Raw genomic sequence first — 16,027 nt, 5'->3', positions numbered from 1 at the left:
CCACCAAAATACAGTATTACCGGTCGCTATCATATTTTATTCTTTTTTTTCTCTCTACGGCTTCACCAATGTTTTAATTGTCAGCCACACTATTAGGTACACCTGCGACTGTCACAGAAGTATAAATGAACTAATGTTGACATTTAGCTGCATGAGGGCCTCATGAGAGCATCATGAAGCTCGCTGGGCGCGTGCTGGTCGTCATTCGGTGTCTCAGTCACAGAGAGGACGAGTGAGAGAGAGAAGGAAGCAAGGAAAGAAGAGTTTGTCCTTGAAAGGAAAAAGCTCTGCCTTTGCATGCATGCCAGTCATGTGCTCGTTTTGGTCTGCAATAGAAAAACGAACATAATTCCCCGCTGCCATGAGGCGGACCACCTTCTTTGCGGTAAGTTTCACGTAGTCTTTGAATTGTCATTTATGTGTATTCGAAAAGTCATTGGAGTTGCTCATGCTTTAAGTGTTTATTCTTTATATATTTTTGTACATTTTTGTTCAGTTTTTTTCATTTACTCACAATTTGAAGTTGAATTCATGTGCATTATTGCATTTTTAGTCTTCACGGTCTGTGCAAACATAGCCAGTGCCATTGCAGGGCTGATTTACCATTGCTGACCACAGGAGGGCGCCAAAGACTTAATATACAGTACTACACGATAAGAAGCCGCTTTGAATCTTTTTTTAATCTCTTTTAAAAAGTAAAATCTAATGTTGTTGTCTTTTCTCCAGCTGGAAATAGTGGACGCTAAGACAAGGGAGCAGCTTTGCTTTTTAGATAAGGTATTTTCATTTAAACTGTGACATATTCTGTATGAAAACCATCGTAGGAGGTCATTTCATCGCTTTCTTTCCATTAGGTGGAGCCCTACTCGTCAGTAGGAGATATCAAGAACCTTTTGCACAGAGCATGTGAGTTTAGTTAAATAAAACACAACAGTATTCGTAAACAAACACTTCAAAGTATCGTGATATATTTTTTCATACGCAGATCCTCACTGGTATCCTTCCAGACAGGCCCTGAAGCTCGATCCATGTAAGAAAATCATTCGAACGACTTTAGACTTTTAGCAGTTTGCCATCCACGCCATCATTTTGGGATACAGTGCTTCCTGCGTGGCTATTGTCTCATTTACTGACACCAAGTGACTGCTGTCATGCATGAATGAAGGCGTCTTCTGAATGCCTTATATTTGGACTTTACTTCATTTAGCCATTTTTATGCTTGAAAATGCTTCAATCAGGCAAAAAAAACACATTAAATTTGACTAATAGGCCGTATTCAACCACAAAACAATGATTTATTAATTAACATATTTTTGAAAAACCCTGATCGGGAGAAGCCACAAAATACGATACACTTAAGCAAATTTGACCTTTTTTTTGCCCGAATTATGCATTTCAAGCATTGCCAAATATAAGGCATTCTACACTGCTCACTAGGTGTCAGTAATGAGACAATAAAAAAAAGACAAACAAGAAGGAACTCTCCTAATACTAACCTGAGTTTATATTATGGCTTATTTATATCTTATTTCCTCTTATCATGTCTACTATATTGGGTAATAGGAGCGTACAGGTGATATAGGGGTGTTATTTCATGTCTAGAGGGCTCTAGTAATGTTAAAACCCGTATTTAGAAGGTTGTAAACAGGTTTTTCCATGCTTAATATGTCTTATTTTCTCTATTATGTCTAATATATTGAGTAATAGAAGTGTAGAGGTGATATAGGGGTGTTATTTCATGTTTAGAGGGCTGTAGTAATGTTAAAAGGTGTATTTAGAAGGTCATAAACAGGTTCTCTGTGCTCTAACTTCAAAAACACCCCATTTATAAAGAGGGAATCCTACTGTATCAAAATAATTTCAGTGAAAAAATCCTCAAATATAAAAACATAATGAAAATGCATTCACACAAATAAATGCCGCATCCTCCAAAACATAGGAAATGAATGAAATCTCCAAGGTAGAGTTGCAAAAGTTGGAATTTCCTGATTATTTCCTTTTTCTACTTTCAAATGAAGTCTGCAGAGACTTCAAACGGACAGAAGAAATGATAAAGTACTGAGAAATGAGAAAAGTCTGTCGTGAAACAGTGAATGTGTTGCAAGGCGACACGGAGGGCAGCAGAGTGGCGCCTGTGGAGCAAAGCGAGCTGGGTCGCGTCTCCTTGTGGAGTTACTAAAAATGTTCTCCAATTAGCTCGCATAGAAAATACAAGACATCCTTCATGCCACTCATTTCGGTCTGCATTTGAAACCCAGCGGGAAAACCCCTGAAAAATGAGGACATCCTGCAAAATATGCCCGTGGGGACCTTCGCCACCTTGTACTTCAGAGATCTGGGACCTCAGATCGGCTGGACGACGGTTCGTCATGTCGCTAAAGTCGTGAAAAATGCTTCAAACCCAAGATTGTTTTTGTTTTCAGGTGTTTCTGGCGGAGAATGTCGGCCCCCTGCTGCTCTACTTCCTCTTTTATCTTCGACTTCCGTTTATTTACGCGGACTGCGAGGCCAGCCCGCATGCTGTCATCACGTGAGTGAGTGAGTGAGTGAGTGAGTGAGTGAGTGGGAGCCACATGGGCTGTGAGTGGAAGCAAAAGAGATGAAGCAGCAAGGAAATGTAAAAATTGGAGCATAAAGACATGCAATTAAAGCACCGAGCAGACGTGAACCAAAGCTTTCCTTGCATTTCCCCCCAAAATATATTCTTTTTTACATACTCAAATGTATATTTCACTTGTTCATAAACGGTAGGTTTGACTTTTAAAATCACTCAATGAATACAATTATAAAAAATAATAACGCTTTTAGGGATCAATTTAACGTTTTATCTTATTTTGGTCGTAGTTTCCAGACGTGCACAGTTCAACCACCTCATATGAAGACTTTCTGGTACTTTATTATGCTACGTGACTGTACAATGATAATCACTAAATAAATATAGGAATTATTTCTAATAAAAAAATATAAATATATATTGTATGCTTTTTATTATTACTAATAAAAATATTGAAATAAAAATCATTTGTATACAAATGCAATGTAATTATATATTATATTTTATATATTATAATTATATATTATAATTTTTATATATTATATTTTATTAGTAGTATTAATTATTTATAATTATATTTGTTTTCGTAATCAATAAATATTACCATAAATTTAAAAAATAGATCAAAAATAAAATATACAGTATACATCAAATGTTATTAGTAGTATTATTTATAACATTTATTTATTCATTATAAATAAATGTATAAATGACATTTATTTTGTCATTATAATATATATAAAAAATATATTAAAAATATATTAAAAATATCAAATGTTATTAGTAGAATTATTTATAATGACATTTATTTTGTCATTATAATATATATAAAAAATATATAAAAAATAGATAAAAAATATCAAATGTTATTAGTAGTATTATTTACAGTATAATGACAATTATTTTGTCATTATAATATATATAAAAAATATATTTAAAAAAATATATAAACAATATCAAATGTTATTAGTAGAATTATTTATAATGACATTTATTTTGTCATTATAATATATATAAATATAAAGTAATATTTATTATTTTAATATTGATATGAATAAATAGATTTACAATTAAAAATGTTTCCAATTTCTGCGTTTAACAAAACACTGAATACGTTTTTTTACCTTCCGTTATGCTTCCTGTTGATTTTTCTAACGTGATTATCTTGTCATGTGCCTTCATAGAATTCTGTAAAACATCTTAAGAGAGTAATTCATCATTATTTCCCAAATTACACACAAAACGTCGTCATTTTTAGCTTTTCAATAATGATTTGGGGTGCATGAGAAAGTGGAAATGGAAATATCGACGTCAACTTAGACGGCTGCGTCTCAGTTTGCACACTTCCATGTGCACTTTAGGCACTTAGAATGCTAAGTGTACATAAGGAGCGCACGCATTGACAACCAGCCTGGGACACCCGGAGGTTATTTCAACAGAGGAGCATTTCCACTATTATTCCTTCTTTCTGTCTTCCAGGCGAGCTTGCGTCTCCCACACTTCCCATTATGTGAAAAGGTTGGTAGAGACCCTGTTTGTGCACCGTTTCTCCCACGGGACCATGCCTCTCAGGACCATCATCAGGGTGAGGACACCAAGCCTCACTTGTCGTCATTCAGTCGTGCCAAATGGTCCCACGTAAACCAAAACGTCCAAAAAGAGAGGCAATTTTTACACTTTATCTGTTCCTGACACCCAAAAATATTCCCAAAAAATACATTTTATTCATGATTTTATATTTATTTTTTTATTTATAATATAATATAATTGAGGTTTTTTTTTTTTACAATTTATACAATTAATCTGTTGAAGACACAAATTTGAACAAAAAGTAGATTTTATTATATATTTTTTTCTATTATTTTTTATTCATAATTATTATTATTATTTTTTTTTACAATTTATACTGTTCATTTGTTCCAGACACCCAAAAATATTAACAAAAATAAATTTTATTATATGTTATATTTATTTTTTATTTATAATACACACAATTTTTATAATATATTTAATTAATCGCTTCCAGTTACCCCAAAAATGTTTCCAGTTGACCTAATTAATTTTCTCCACAAACCCAAACATATTCACAAAAATACATTTAATTCTATTATATTTTATATTTATTTTTTCTTTTAAAATATAAGCTTTTTTTCCAATTTCTCCAATTAATTCACTCAACACTTCACAAAAAAAACATTTGACTACATCTATATTATATATATTTACTATTATTTATACACGTTAATTATAGTTTTATCATGCAGAAAACAATGCAAAATAATTACAAATGAGGAACGGGTGGAACCTCCTGTTGGTGCGGACTTGGAGGATTTCTCTCCGTCTTTATCAAATCGTTGGCAGGGTCAACCTCCTCTGCCCCCATGGCGGGTTATTTCGCAGTCACGCATTAAAAAAATGCACGGCGCTTTCTTGTTCGGGCACTTGATTTCGCGGGATGATACGGCATTTTAGTATGAACAGCGAGCTTTGACTGTGCTTTTCGAGGGTTTCATCAGCAAACATCTAACCTTTGTTTACGTTCCTTTCCAGAATTGTACTTATTATTGGGGTTTCTCAGCTTGGTTGGCTTACTACATCAACCACCCGCTTTATACGCCTCCTTGTAAGTGCACACACACCGTGGAACTCACCTGGACACCTCACCTGAAAGCCCATCTCGTATATTTACAGCATACGGAGAGCTACAAGTCAACTCTGCATCGGTCATGTTTGCGGTATGCAATGTACTATTATTTAGATTATATATATATATATACATGTATGTATATATATATATATATATATGTACTGTATATATCTCCATTCATTGTACTCCCTGCTGAAGATTTGTGAACTGGGCAACTTCTCCATTCACTTGACTCTGAGGAAACACAGAGGAGATGGTGAGCTGGTGGAATTTACGACAGAAATTCAATTTCAACGGTTTGCGTTCAATTCATGCCATCACTTCCTGACAGGATCAAGACACAGAAAGTTCCCCCTTCCAACGAAAAACCCTTTCACGTGGCTTTTTGTCCTGGTCTCCTGTCCAAATTACACGTATGAGGTAACTGGGATGTGTTTACACATGACTTACAGACACACTATTAAGGCGGGGGAGGTTTCTCATATGAAATATGTGCGCAGGAACGAAAACTTTGCCTTTCAACATCACCAAAGTTAGCTTAGAAGGTCGGAAACGTGCGTTTATCTTCAATTTTTTGTAACCTGTCAGTTGATCTTTACCGTAGGTTGGCACTTGGGTGAGCTTCTCCATCATGACCCAATGTCTGCCAGGTAAAAAACAATAATAATAATAAGTCATGCACTGTATCTATGTGCTCTGTATCTATATTTGGACATGGCATTGTGTGGTGTTGTGTTCCAGTGGCTTTGTTCACTTTGCTGGGGTTCATTCAGATGAGCGTTTGGGCCAAAGGCAAGCACAGAGCCTACAGCAGGCAGTTCAAGGACTACCCCAGCCTGCGCACGGCCATGATCCCCTTGCTTCTGTGATTGCTGGGATATTATGGGACCGAAGAAGAACTAATTCTGTGTTTTTTTCGCTTGAATAGCTGGACCTGGTCGCAATCATTTTCGGCATAAACCTCCCTTCAATATTCAAATGAATATTTTTCGTATTTCTATTGTGTTAGGGAAGGAAATACATTGCTATTATTATCTACTTCATAATGCTATGTTTTTTATTTGAATTTGTTTAGACCAGCAGATATTTTCTCCATGTTAATTTTTTAAATATTATTTTTTTAATAAGAATTTTCAACATATGAACTTTATGCATTTACCTCCGTTTCATTGTATTAAGAAATTAAATATGTTATTATTATTATTTAGTTAATTTTATTGTTTTGTTTAGTTCATGTGGTATTTTTTTCTTAATATTAATATTAGTTATTTTTTTAATAATAATAATATTGATTTACTTACCTTCAACATTTAAATAAATACTGTACTTGATTGTGTTAAGAGATTAAATGCGTGGCTATGATTTTAATTCTTATTTAGTTAATATGGTGATTTTATTTTTCCTGCAGCAGATATTTTGTATTTTTATAACAATAACTATTTTATAACTATTCATAAAAGTATAAACATTTTCATTTTTGGACATGAATTTGATACACTTACCTTCAAACATTTAAATAAATACTGGTATGCATTTGATTTTTTTAGTTAATGTGGTTGTTTTTCTTTCAGTCTTTCTTTTCACAATAATTCTGATATTAATAAAAATAATGACATTATTTAAAAAAATATATAATTTTTGACATATGAACTTGATGCACTTACTTTGAACATTGAAATAAATATTTAAAGGAATATTAAGGAAATTAAAGTCATTACTATTATTATTATTATTTAGTTTATATGGCTATTAATAGTTTCTGAAAGTGCGTTCATAACCACAAAACACATCAGAACACACGGACCACCTCTATTTGTAGGGTGTTTTTGTCTTAGAAAATGTGTTTGGCTGATATAAAATGTGGTCTTATTTGTGAAGTTCTGGAATAAACGTCGATGTGAACGCACAGACAGTTTGTGAGTCAGTGATTGGCTCTTTGCTGCATTGGGAACGTGCATAATAAGGGTGAATGTACGCCACAGAACAGTAAGTAAATATCTTTTATTTGTGTGGTTGTTGGTGTCCGGAACATTACAATCAGTGTTTTCATGTTAGCAAAGTCACATGCATGACAAAACGCAATTAGCCAACCTCAGAGTAAACAAAGCTTCAATTAATGTTGCATAAATAAAGAGTCGTCACTAAAGAAGGCAAAAAAAATGCTTGGCATCTGAAGTACAAGCTGACATCACTCACTCAGTCGTGGTGCTCGTCCTGGAATTCTACAAGGCCTGCAAGGTGAGCACAAGTGGGCGCTAATTGCAGGCACGTCATCGCTACCGTGGGAACCCAATCGTTGCACACCAGCTCAGCATTGCATCGCCGCATGGCAACGCATCGTGTACCAGCACGCAAAAACAACAAAGTATGTTTAAGGTGCCGTTGGAAAAGTTCAACTGCATTTTAAGATCTAGTTCAGCACCAAAAGTGAAAAGAAGCAAGCTGGATGTTCTGAAATCAAGGTCAAGTGCTGATCTTTGACTGACGACCAGTCAACAGTGGCTTTATTTTACATCCAAATCTGACATATATCACTGAAAAATAAGGAAAATAGTCTGCCCATTCTTGCCCACTATTTAACGTATTTGAAGCATTTTATTCATATTTTGCAATATTTATATACAAATATTCCACAAAATATATATAAATATATAAATATTACATTTACTAATATTTATATACAATTTAAAAAATATATACTAAAGCAGGATTTTTTCTAAAAATAATTAAATAATATTTATATTATGATATTTTAAAAAAACTATTAAAATAAATAAGCTAATTAAACTGCTATTTACCTTATTTGAATAATTATTTATTCTACTAATATTTCGTCATATTTACATACAAATATTAATCTAATAAAAAACGAATTAAAATAAGCTAATCTGCCAACAAAAAAAGAAAAATATTTTCTTGTATTTTTCTTCATTTTTTAAGTAATATACTGTAGCTCAGATTTCAGGAGACGTATTAGTGAAGTTATATTTATACGGGAAATCTTAAAATAAGCTCAAATGTTACAGCAATAAGAGTTAATAAATAATAAACCAAATAATTGTCAAATGTCAATGATGTATTATTATTATTATTTAAATTAAATATATACTGTATATATATATTTATATTATATACAGTATATTATTGTAAGTATTTCACAGGATATTCACTAAACGTATGACTTAAGATAAGCAAATTAGCCTAAAATAAAACTGCCTGGTAACAAAACCATTTTTTTGGGGTGAAAAATAAGCACTTGCGGCCCCCCCTTATTGATGATTGTCGAGTCGTGCAAGTGTAAACATGTGATGTGCATTCATGTGACCTTGTTAAGCATGTTGGAAATAAACCAGTTCGTCTCGCTTCAAGCTCCACTTCTGGTAGTGTGAGCCCCCCCACCCCCACCCCCGCCCCCAGTGTGAATAAAAGAAATGTTTACTTCCTTGCTACTTTAACGGGGGTGCCGTGACCACCTTGCTGCGCCCCCGCCGCTTTCGGATGCAAAACAATGGCGTCGTCTTCTCTTGATTGTTGTTTGGCAAAATTCACAAACACCTTCGAGACGGGACACACAAGCGAGCTCGGTGAGAAAACCTTGTTTACGTTCCTCTTCAAACTTGATTTCGCTACCTGATCGAGAGTCGTCTGTGACACCGAGTAGTCCTCGATGTTGAGCTTGTCTTTGTTGGCGAGGACCATCTGGAAGATCCGCGCCAGGGAGGAGGAGGCGATTTTGTACTGCAGGGTGTTGTGGTGTTTTTCTCTCTGGATGCAGCCGGGGAAGGTGCTCTCCATGAAGGCTTCGGCCGGGTTCAGATCGGGGGCGCAGCCAGCCTTCGAGGCCCTGATCTTCATGGTGACCACGTAGCCATCACCGAATCTGTTTGAGCAACATGACAGACTTCATGGTCATTTGCGCACAAATGAATCATACACACACTGGAATACCTTCCAATACTGTGTCTGTAAGTAATGTGCAACTCTGATTACATGACACCTGACCCACTAGTGGACTTTTTGGAAAATAAGCTGCGAGTGGATAAACAAGGAGAATTGTGTGCAGAATTTTCAGGAAAAAATGAAAGTATTCCATTTTGGACCCAGGATGTAACGTGACAACACACTTTTCGGATGCACTGCATGCAAACAACATTTTCCATTCCTGCTCTTTTTTTATGTGTTTTGTGTATTTTGAAGTGTATGTCGTGCAAAAGTCACCAACTTGTATTTGAGTTGCTGAATGGTTCCAAGACACTTGAAGGACCCGTTCACCATGATGGCCAAACGTGTGCAGAGCGCCTCGCATTCCTCCATGCTGAGGAGCGACCAACAAGCATCACATTCTGTGTGCGCACCACAAATACTCAAACACGCATTGGGACGTGTCCTCTACCTGTGTGAGGTGAGCACAACTGCTCTTCTCCCCTGAATCACGCTCACAATGGAGCTCCAGAGGAAGCGCCTGGACAGCGGGTCCATGCCTGTGGTGGGCTCATCCTAATCATTTCAAAGAAGAACATGTTCTTTGGCTTTGCTGACATTGGCGTGACCTTCAGTGCGTCTTCCTGGCTCACCAGCAGCACCAGAGCAGGACAGCCGATCATGGCAATCGCTGTTGACAGTTTCCTGCGGTTCCCTCCGCTGTAGGTGCCAGCACTTTGACCGGCGTACTCGCAGAGACCCAGCTTTCGGATGGCCCACTCTGCAACCTGCACAGGAACACAAGGTCAGTCAATGTCACACTTCTGTACATACGTTTTAGGATGTGACGTATTTTCCACGACTGTAGGTCGCAAAGTCGCATCAGTCAAAAAATGCGTCATGAAGAGGAAAAAAAACTGTAAAAAGTCACACTGCACTATAATCACATTTATTTTTTCAACCACACGATAGCATACCTGAGCACCAGCAACATACCTGGGAGGCCGAATAGGCTAAATTACCATAACAAGCCAGCAATAAGCAAGTTCACCGAGCTCCTGATCTCAAACCACATGACTGAATGGCAGGAGCAGCATATGCAGGTAGAGTCGTCCCGTGCCGCTTCGCAGGTCAAATTTCACGGCTTTACTCAATCATGGTCTTTAAAAATAAACATTAAAGTGGTCAACTATGGCCTATTATTCAGCAAAAAATATGCATTTTTAAGCAAATTTGACAAATTCTTCTCTAAAAATGCCCAAAAAAATCCAAAAATGCAGATGCATTGAAAGACATAATATGTAGTATTCTATACTGGGCACTAGGTGTCAGTAATGTTACACTGATGAGACCACAGCCACCGCAGGAAATACGCTGCCCAGAACTCTCCCAATGCTAACGTGTGAGTCTACGTTCTGTCTTATTCCCTATTATTACGTCTACTATGTTGGGTAATAGGACTGTGTAATAGGGTGTTGTCATGTCTAGAGGGCTCTGATCATGTTAAAAAAACATATTTAGAAGGTGGTAAACAGGTTTTCCATCCTCTAACTATGAAAATATTCCATTCATAAATCCTACAAAATTCTGGAATGGATTAATGACGCTAACCAAAGACTCTACTTTATGTCGCACCTGACTATAAATTGCAGGCAGCAGGAAAGAGCCGTCCTATGGAAAAGAAGTGCGACTTATAGTCCAGAAAATGCAGTCGTCTATCTCCTTCTCACCCTGCTGATCTCAGCCTCCGGGACCCCGCGCAGGCGAGCGTAGAGGTGAAGGTGTTCTCTTCCAGTCAGAAGTTCGTCGATGGCGTCAAACTGAGGGCAATAGCCCATGTTTTGGTGGACGTCCAGGATGTTGGTCAAAATGCTGAATTCAAGCAGACATGTTAGCATCCATTCTTTTTCTTCCGGGTTTGGGTTTGGCAGCCCCAGGCTATCTGAGAGACATCGTCCCTCCTCAGTCTACACTAGCAAAGGAAACTGCAAATGCTCCTTACTACAGTTTTTCAACATAATATTTTACTCATCTGGCTGCAATTGCTGTATCTGGCTGCTGACCTGCGCTGGAACACCCCCACAAGTCTTTGAGTTCTCATGTTGTAAAGTGTGCTTATTTGTGCCTATGTTGCTGTGATTGTTTGCCCAGTCATCCTGTCCCGTCTACCCCCCCGTCACATCGGATGGTATGTTGCATTTGTACGGACGGGTGATGTCGCTTGTACTTGTACTTGTCGCTGTGTGAGTGACAAGCGGAGGCCATTCTGATACTGATCTAGTTTGTATGAAATGATACCAGAACACCTGTGTCCTGTCACGGAGGCGTCTCCTGAGGTGACCTCAATGTCTCCAGTTAGCATCTTAAACGTGGTGGTCTTCCCGGCGCCGTTTACCCCCAGCAGACCAAAACACTGAAGATGAGGAAGATCAGGACAGTATATGCCGTTAATAACGTTATTTAAATGACATATCTGGCTTTACAAACCTCTCCCGGCGATACTCCAATGCAGATCTGATCCACGGCAGGAGTGATGGTTCCTGTGTATATCTGAGAAACGCCACAGAAGCAATGATTTCAAATAGAAGTACACATTTAGAGCAATCCTGGATCGCCGCTGAAAAGCATCTCACCTTAGAAAGGTCTCGTACGTGTAAAATGTCATTTGTTTTTCTGCTCTTGTAAATTCGCTCTCTTTCCTCAGCCACGTCCAAATCTTCATCCAGAATAGACGGCTTCGGGCCGTCGGGTGTCCTGTCGACGGAAGCGTAGACGGCACAAACTCGATCACTCTTTACAGTTCCTAACTCATCTGATGGCTTCTGCTATCTTCAAACTGAAAAAAGACATTTGATGTTGAATGAAAGGTCTTCTGAGCTCACCAGCGATCCAGGAAGAAGCGATACTGGCACAAAATATTGAGGGTGAAATATACGAATCCTTCTACTGCCATGCAGAACAGGTTCTTTCCAATGAAGTCCCAATCGTAAGGGTCTGGACTGTGATCCTCACCTGGACGCCAGGGACACGAGAAACAAGGTGACTGCTGGCCAAGTTGAAATTTGACAAAAATATTGAAAAAAAACCCTGCTTAAAAAATCGAAATAAATAAATAGTACTCCTAATAATGCTGGCAACAGCACGGATTACCAAAGCGAGTGAAGACATCAGTCACAGCCTGGTTGATGGCCATGTCGATGAGGCCTCTGCCCAGGCAGTAGTGGGGGAAGATGAGCAGCACAGTCTTCAGCAGCTGGTTGATCTTGTACAGAGCCTTGATTAAAAAAAACTAGCGTTAACGTGCTAGAAGGCATACGAGATGCAACTGACAGAACCGGGCCGCTTCATTCTCACTGTGGTGCCTTCAAAAAGGTCCAGGATGAAGGTGATGGCGCTGCTGTTGATGCCGATGAAGAGGTTGATGCACGACAAAGACACATAGGCTGTGCTGGGCACGCTGAATATGTAGGACATCGGGTACATCATGGGCGTGACAGACCAGCTGGCAAAGACAGGAAGACATTGCCTCAACGAATTCATGGACTGGAGTCAAATTCATACAATTAAGCTATGCATATACAGTATATATTATTATATATATTATTATATTACTAGGTTATGTTTGGCTAGGTTTGGGTATGTTATGTTAGAGTACGTTATGTTCGGTTAGGGTACATTACGATACGGTACGGTACGGTACGGTACGGTACGGTATGGTACGGTATTGTATGGTATTTTAGGTCAGGCTATCTTATGTTTGGGTATTTTCGGGTATGTTATGTTGGGGTACGTTATGTTATGTTAGCGTATGCTGGCTATGCTATGCTATGTATAGTCACATGTTTATTATAATATAAATAATTTGATGATAATAATAGTAACATTTGAATTCTATACTTTACCCATAAAGCATAAGCAGTGCAACGAGGGGTTGCAGGTTGGTCGGCGAGGTGTAGCACTTCTTATCAAAAAAGATGAAAATTTGCACCACCATCAGCGCACTGATAGAGTAATTTACCTGTAACGCAAAAAAATAACCAACAGTTAGATTTATGGTTGATTTATGTAACATCAGAAGGAAGGCTCAAAAGCTTATGGGTACCATGTCCCAAAGAAAGTTGGCCATCCAGTAGATGAAGGGGTTGACTCCGCTAACAAACTGCAAATGTTTGGCCTGGGTGACCCTCTCCTGGATGAGGTAGAGGACGAAGCTGGCCGGAACAAAAGACATGGCGAAGATGACGCAGATGGCCACCACCGCATCCACCGACGTGTTCAAGCTGCAGAAAACCCCCCCGACGATAATCCATGAAAACATCACCAGTATCTGGATGGAAATGACCAGCGGTTGGTGAAGATAACAAAGATTGTCTCCTTACACGGTGATTTCAGACAGTTGCTCTTTCGTGAGATTGAGGGGATGGTTTATGGCGGTTATTCCGTACTGATCCAGGTGCGTGCCTTTGGGCAGGTTTGCACGGAGGATGGCGTTGTTTGCCACGTTCAGGAAAGACACCATGGCGTGCCAGCCCTTGTTGTTGTACCATACCTGCCACAGGAATGACGACTGAACCATTTAACCGCAGAAAAACACAAGCTTTTACCACAATGGAACACAATCGTCACTTGCCTTAACGTTGTTCTGCGTCTCCATGTACCTGAGGAACGTGCCAATTTCCCTCAGTGTTTGTTTGCAGTAGTCGCCCTGCCATTGCAAGGTGAAAAACAACAAAGTATTACTACTAATAGCAATGCTAATAATAAAAGACATGGTAGAACGTAGCATGAAAGACTGTACCCCGCTAACGTTGAGCAGTTGTCCCAGTTGAACTGCTGCATCCTGGATCTGCTTGGGCTGCAAATCTAAAACAGGAAGTTGACCACCAACTGAGATTCCTCCATACCTGGAAACCACACACGCAACCTTTTAAGTCTGCACTTCACACTTGTCACCACTAGAGGGAAACTTGCACCACTTAAAACTTAAAAGCCGGCGGTGCCCAAAGCGCGTTCTGGTGGCTATTTGCGGCCCAGAGCTATTTTTTTATTGACACGCAGCACATTCTAAAAATCTAATTAAAAACATTTTATTAAAAAAATAATAAATAAATAAATAAATCAGCAGTAATTTTTTTTAATAAAGTCAAAATATTAAGAGAAAAGTCGTAATTTTACGAGAATAATGTTGTAATATTCTAAGAAAAAATGTAATCATTTTAGTAGCATAAAGTTGAAATATTAAAGAAAAAAAGAGTTTTTTTTAAAGTCAAGAAACAAAACAAAATAAAGTTGTAATTTTTGGAAAATTAGATTAATACGATGGGAATAAAGTCATAATATTGCGAGAAGAAAACTTCCAGGAAGAAAGTTGAAATAGTTGGGGAAAGAAACAGCAGAAATGCAAAACACAGCTAGCATTTTGTGAGAATAAAGTCCAAATATTAAGAGAAAAGCTTATATGCAGTTTTTCTTGAAATATGCACGTGTAACGTCTTAGCATTTCTACACGCGTTGCTGTACAAAATATCAAAGTTGCATCTTTTCATTTTTCACGATGTGGCCCTCGCTGGAAAAGATTTGGACACCCCTGGTCTAAGCAGACGATATGCTACGTGCATTACCTTTGTTCATTCACCCAATATTTGCTCTTTAAGCTGAAACGAGATGGCAGATGCTTTCGTTAGGCGTGAATTTCCAGCCATGTGATTGGTGCAATGAGGCAAACACCTCGTTCTGATGAGACCGGGGTAGGTTTTCACCAGGTAGTCTGAGATGTTTCTGCCTGTTAGATCCATGAGAACGTCTCCCGTTGACTGAATTCTCTGATGCACAAGCAACAAACACGCAGACAAGATGAAACCCTCCGCAAGAATGCGTGTCCCGACCCCTCTGTGGCGTGTACCTGCGGCGGCGGCAGGCCTCCGGCTCCCTCGCGACACGTCGGCAGCATGGTGAGCTTCCTGTCTGTGCTGCACTGACAGTCGGGGGACGGTCTGAGGGACGTCCATTCGGGACCGGCCAGCATCTCAATGACTGAGGGATTGACCAGGGGCGTCTCCCACTCGGTGGTGATGTTATTACACGGGAATTCTCTGCCAGAGAGAGGAGATTGACCCATGTGGTTGAACAGTTTGCAAGATCTCCACTGACGAGTCTTACGTGGTCAAAGTGGTCCTCCGATGGTCTTTAAATATAATAAAGTGTGACATTGACTTACTCCAGTGGTTCATCCGCCATGCAGCGTGTCCCAAAGCCCGGCTTGTCCAACAGCACCTCCCCTAAATGTCTCATCTGCGCATCCAGTGGACGCTCGTTACTGCAACGACACAAAAAAAAAAGTCATGTGTTAGCAAGCTAATATGCCACCCAGGACGTCTTGTGATAAAAATCCACTATGAACACACTTGGACTCATGCAGTGTGTTCATAACACAACAAACGCAAATTGAGGCAAAGTTGTTGTGCAAATCTTTGACGGAAAACATGCTAACTGGGGCGTACGCTAACCAAGGTTCCACTGTATTATTAATTCTTGCCGACTTATGGTGAATGAAATGTGTTTTCTGCTGAAAAAACATCCCCATTTTTGGAAAAAAATGAAACAGTTGGTGCCAGATTTGCAGGCGCATCGCAACTGTGCAGGGATCCGCCGTGCTGCGCTTCTCCTTGGACTTCCTGGCGCAAAAAGTAAAATGGTGTGTAGGACGTGGAAGAAAAGTAACAGTTTGGCTGTCCCAAATGAAGAACAGGAAAAATATGTATGCGTCCAAAGTGCAGTGGGGGGCCATTTGTGGGCCGTGGCTGTTTTTTATAGGCCCACGCCACATCCAAAAAATATAATTTAACATTCAAATTAAAAAAATGTAAAAAATAGAAAAACGAGCAGTAATTTTATGAGTGTAACCT

At 38.7% G+C, this 16,027-nt stretch overlaps 2 protein-coding genes across 6 annotated transcripts in view; one reads left to right on the top strand and one right to left on the bottom strand.

Moving 5' to 3' along the window:
• Nucleotides 1–229: 229 nt before the first annotated feature.
• tecrl2a (trans-2,3-enoyl-CoA reductase-like 2a) lies at nucleotides 230–6,551 on the top strand. Of its 2 annotated transcripts, XM_054764953.1 has the most exons (13): nucleotides 230–385; nucleotides 727–777; nucleotides 855–906; nucleotides 986–1,030; nucleotides 2,259–2,362; nucleotides 2,424–2,530; nucleotides 4,034–4,139; nucleotides 5,105–5,177; nucleotides 5,246–5,289; nucleotides 5,400–5,457; nucleotides 5,533–5,621; nucleotides 5,806–5,851; nucleotides 5,943–6,551. In XM_054764953.1, the coding sequence occupies exons 1-13, from the start codon at nucleotides 362–364 to the stop codon at nucleotides 6,068–6,070; spliced, it is 927 nt and encodes a 308-aa protein (XP_054620928.1). In that variant the 5' UTR covers nucleotides 230–361; the 3' UTR covers nucleotides 6,071–6,551. The 2 variants fall into 2 exon arrangements, with proteins under 2 accessions (XP_054620928.1, XP_054620927.1); XM_054764952.1 differs by having other exon boundaries at nucleotides 5,400–5,621.
• Nucleotides 6,552–6,930: 379 nt separating this feature from the next.
• The window catches only part of abca4a (ATP-binding cassette, sub-family A (ABC1), member 4a), a 33,935-nt gene continuing 24,838 nt past the window's right edge, over nucleotides 6,931–16,027 (bottom strand). For 2 of the 4 annotated variants that reach the window (XM_054764947.1, XM_054764946.1), the window contains exons 30-50: nucleotides 15,340–15,438; nucleotides 15,025–15,214; nucleotides 14,850–14,944; nucleotides 14,744–14,776; nucleotides 13,921–14,026; nucleotides 13,753–13,827; nucleotides 13,502–13,671; nucleotides 13,225–13,402; nucleotides 13,025–13,140; nucleotides 12,477–12,624; nucleotides 12,273–12,396; nucleotides 12,005–12,134; nucleotides 11,756–11,876; nucleotides 11,610–11,672; nucleotides 11,429–11,535; nucleotides 10,853–10,994; nucleotides 9,776–9,910; nucleotides 9,595–9,698; nucleotides 9,424–9,516; nucleotides 8,832–9,081; nucleotides 6,931–8,756 (exon numbers count right to left, since the gene is read on the bottom strand). In XM_054764947.1, coding sequence (XP_054620922.1) covers nucleotides 8,637–8,756; nucleotides 8,832–9,081; nucleotides 9,424–9,516; nucleotides 9,595–9,698; nucleotides 9,776–9,910; nucleotides 10,853–10,994; nucleotides 11,429–11,535; nucleotides 11,610–11,672; nucleotides 11,756–11,876; nucleotides 12,005–12,134; nucleotides 12,273–12,396; nucleotides 12,477–12,624; nucleotides 13,025–13,140; nucleotides 13,225–13,402; nucleotides 13,502–13,671; nucleotides 13,753–13,827; nucleotides 13,921–14,026; nucleotides 14,744–14,776; nucleotides 14,850–14,944; nucleotides 15,025–15,214; nucleotides 15,340–15,438 — 2,599 coding nt within the window. In that variant the 3' untranslated portion in view covers nucleotides 6,931–8,636. The remainder of the gene's footprint in view (nucleotides 8,757–8,831; nucleotides 9,082–9,423; nucleotides 9,517–9,594; nucleotides 9,699–9,775; nucleotides 9,911–10,852; nucleotides 10,995–11,428; nucleotides 11,536–11,609; nucleotides 11,673–11,755; nucleotides 11,877–12,004; nucleotides 12,135–12,272; nucleotides 12,397–12,476; nucleotides 12,625–13,024; nucleotides 13,141–13,224; nucleotides 13,403–13,501; nucleotides 13,672–13,752; nucleotides 13,828–13,920; nucleotides 14,027–14,743; nucleotides 14,777–14,849; nucleotides 14,945–15,024; nucleotides 15,215–15,339; nucleotides 15,439–16,027) is intronic. The other 2 variants (XM_054764944.1, XM_054764945.1) reach the window with 2 other exon arrangements.

Source organism: Dunckerocampus dactyliophorus, chromosome 21 (assembly GCF_027744805.1).
Source record: "Dunckerocampus dactyliophorus isolate RoL2022-P2 chromosome 21, RoL_Ddac_1.1, whole genome shotgun sequence".
In the NCBI taxonomy this organism is placed as follows: Eukaryota; Metazoa; Chordata; class Actinopteri; order Syngnathiformes; family Syngnathidae; genus Dunckerocampus; species Dunckerocampus dactyliophorus.
This window is presented reverse-complemented; position numbering and strand designations above follow the sequence as displayed.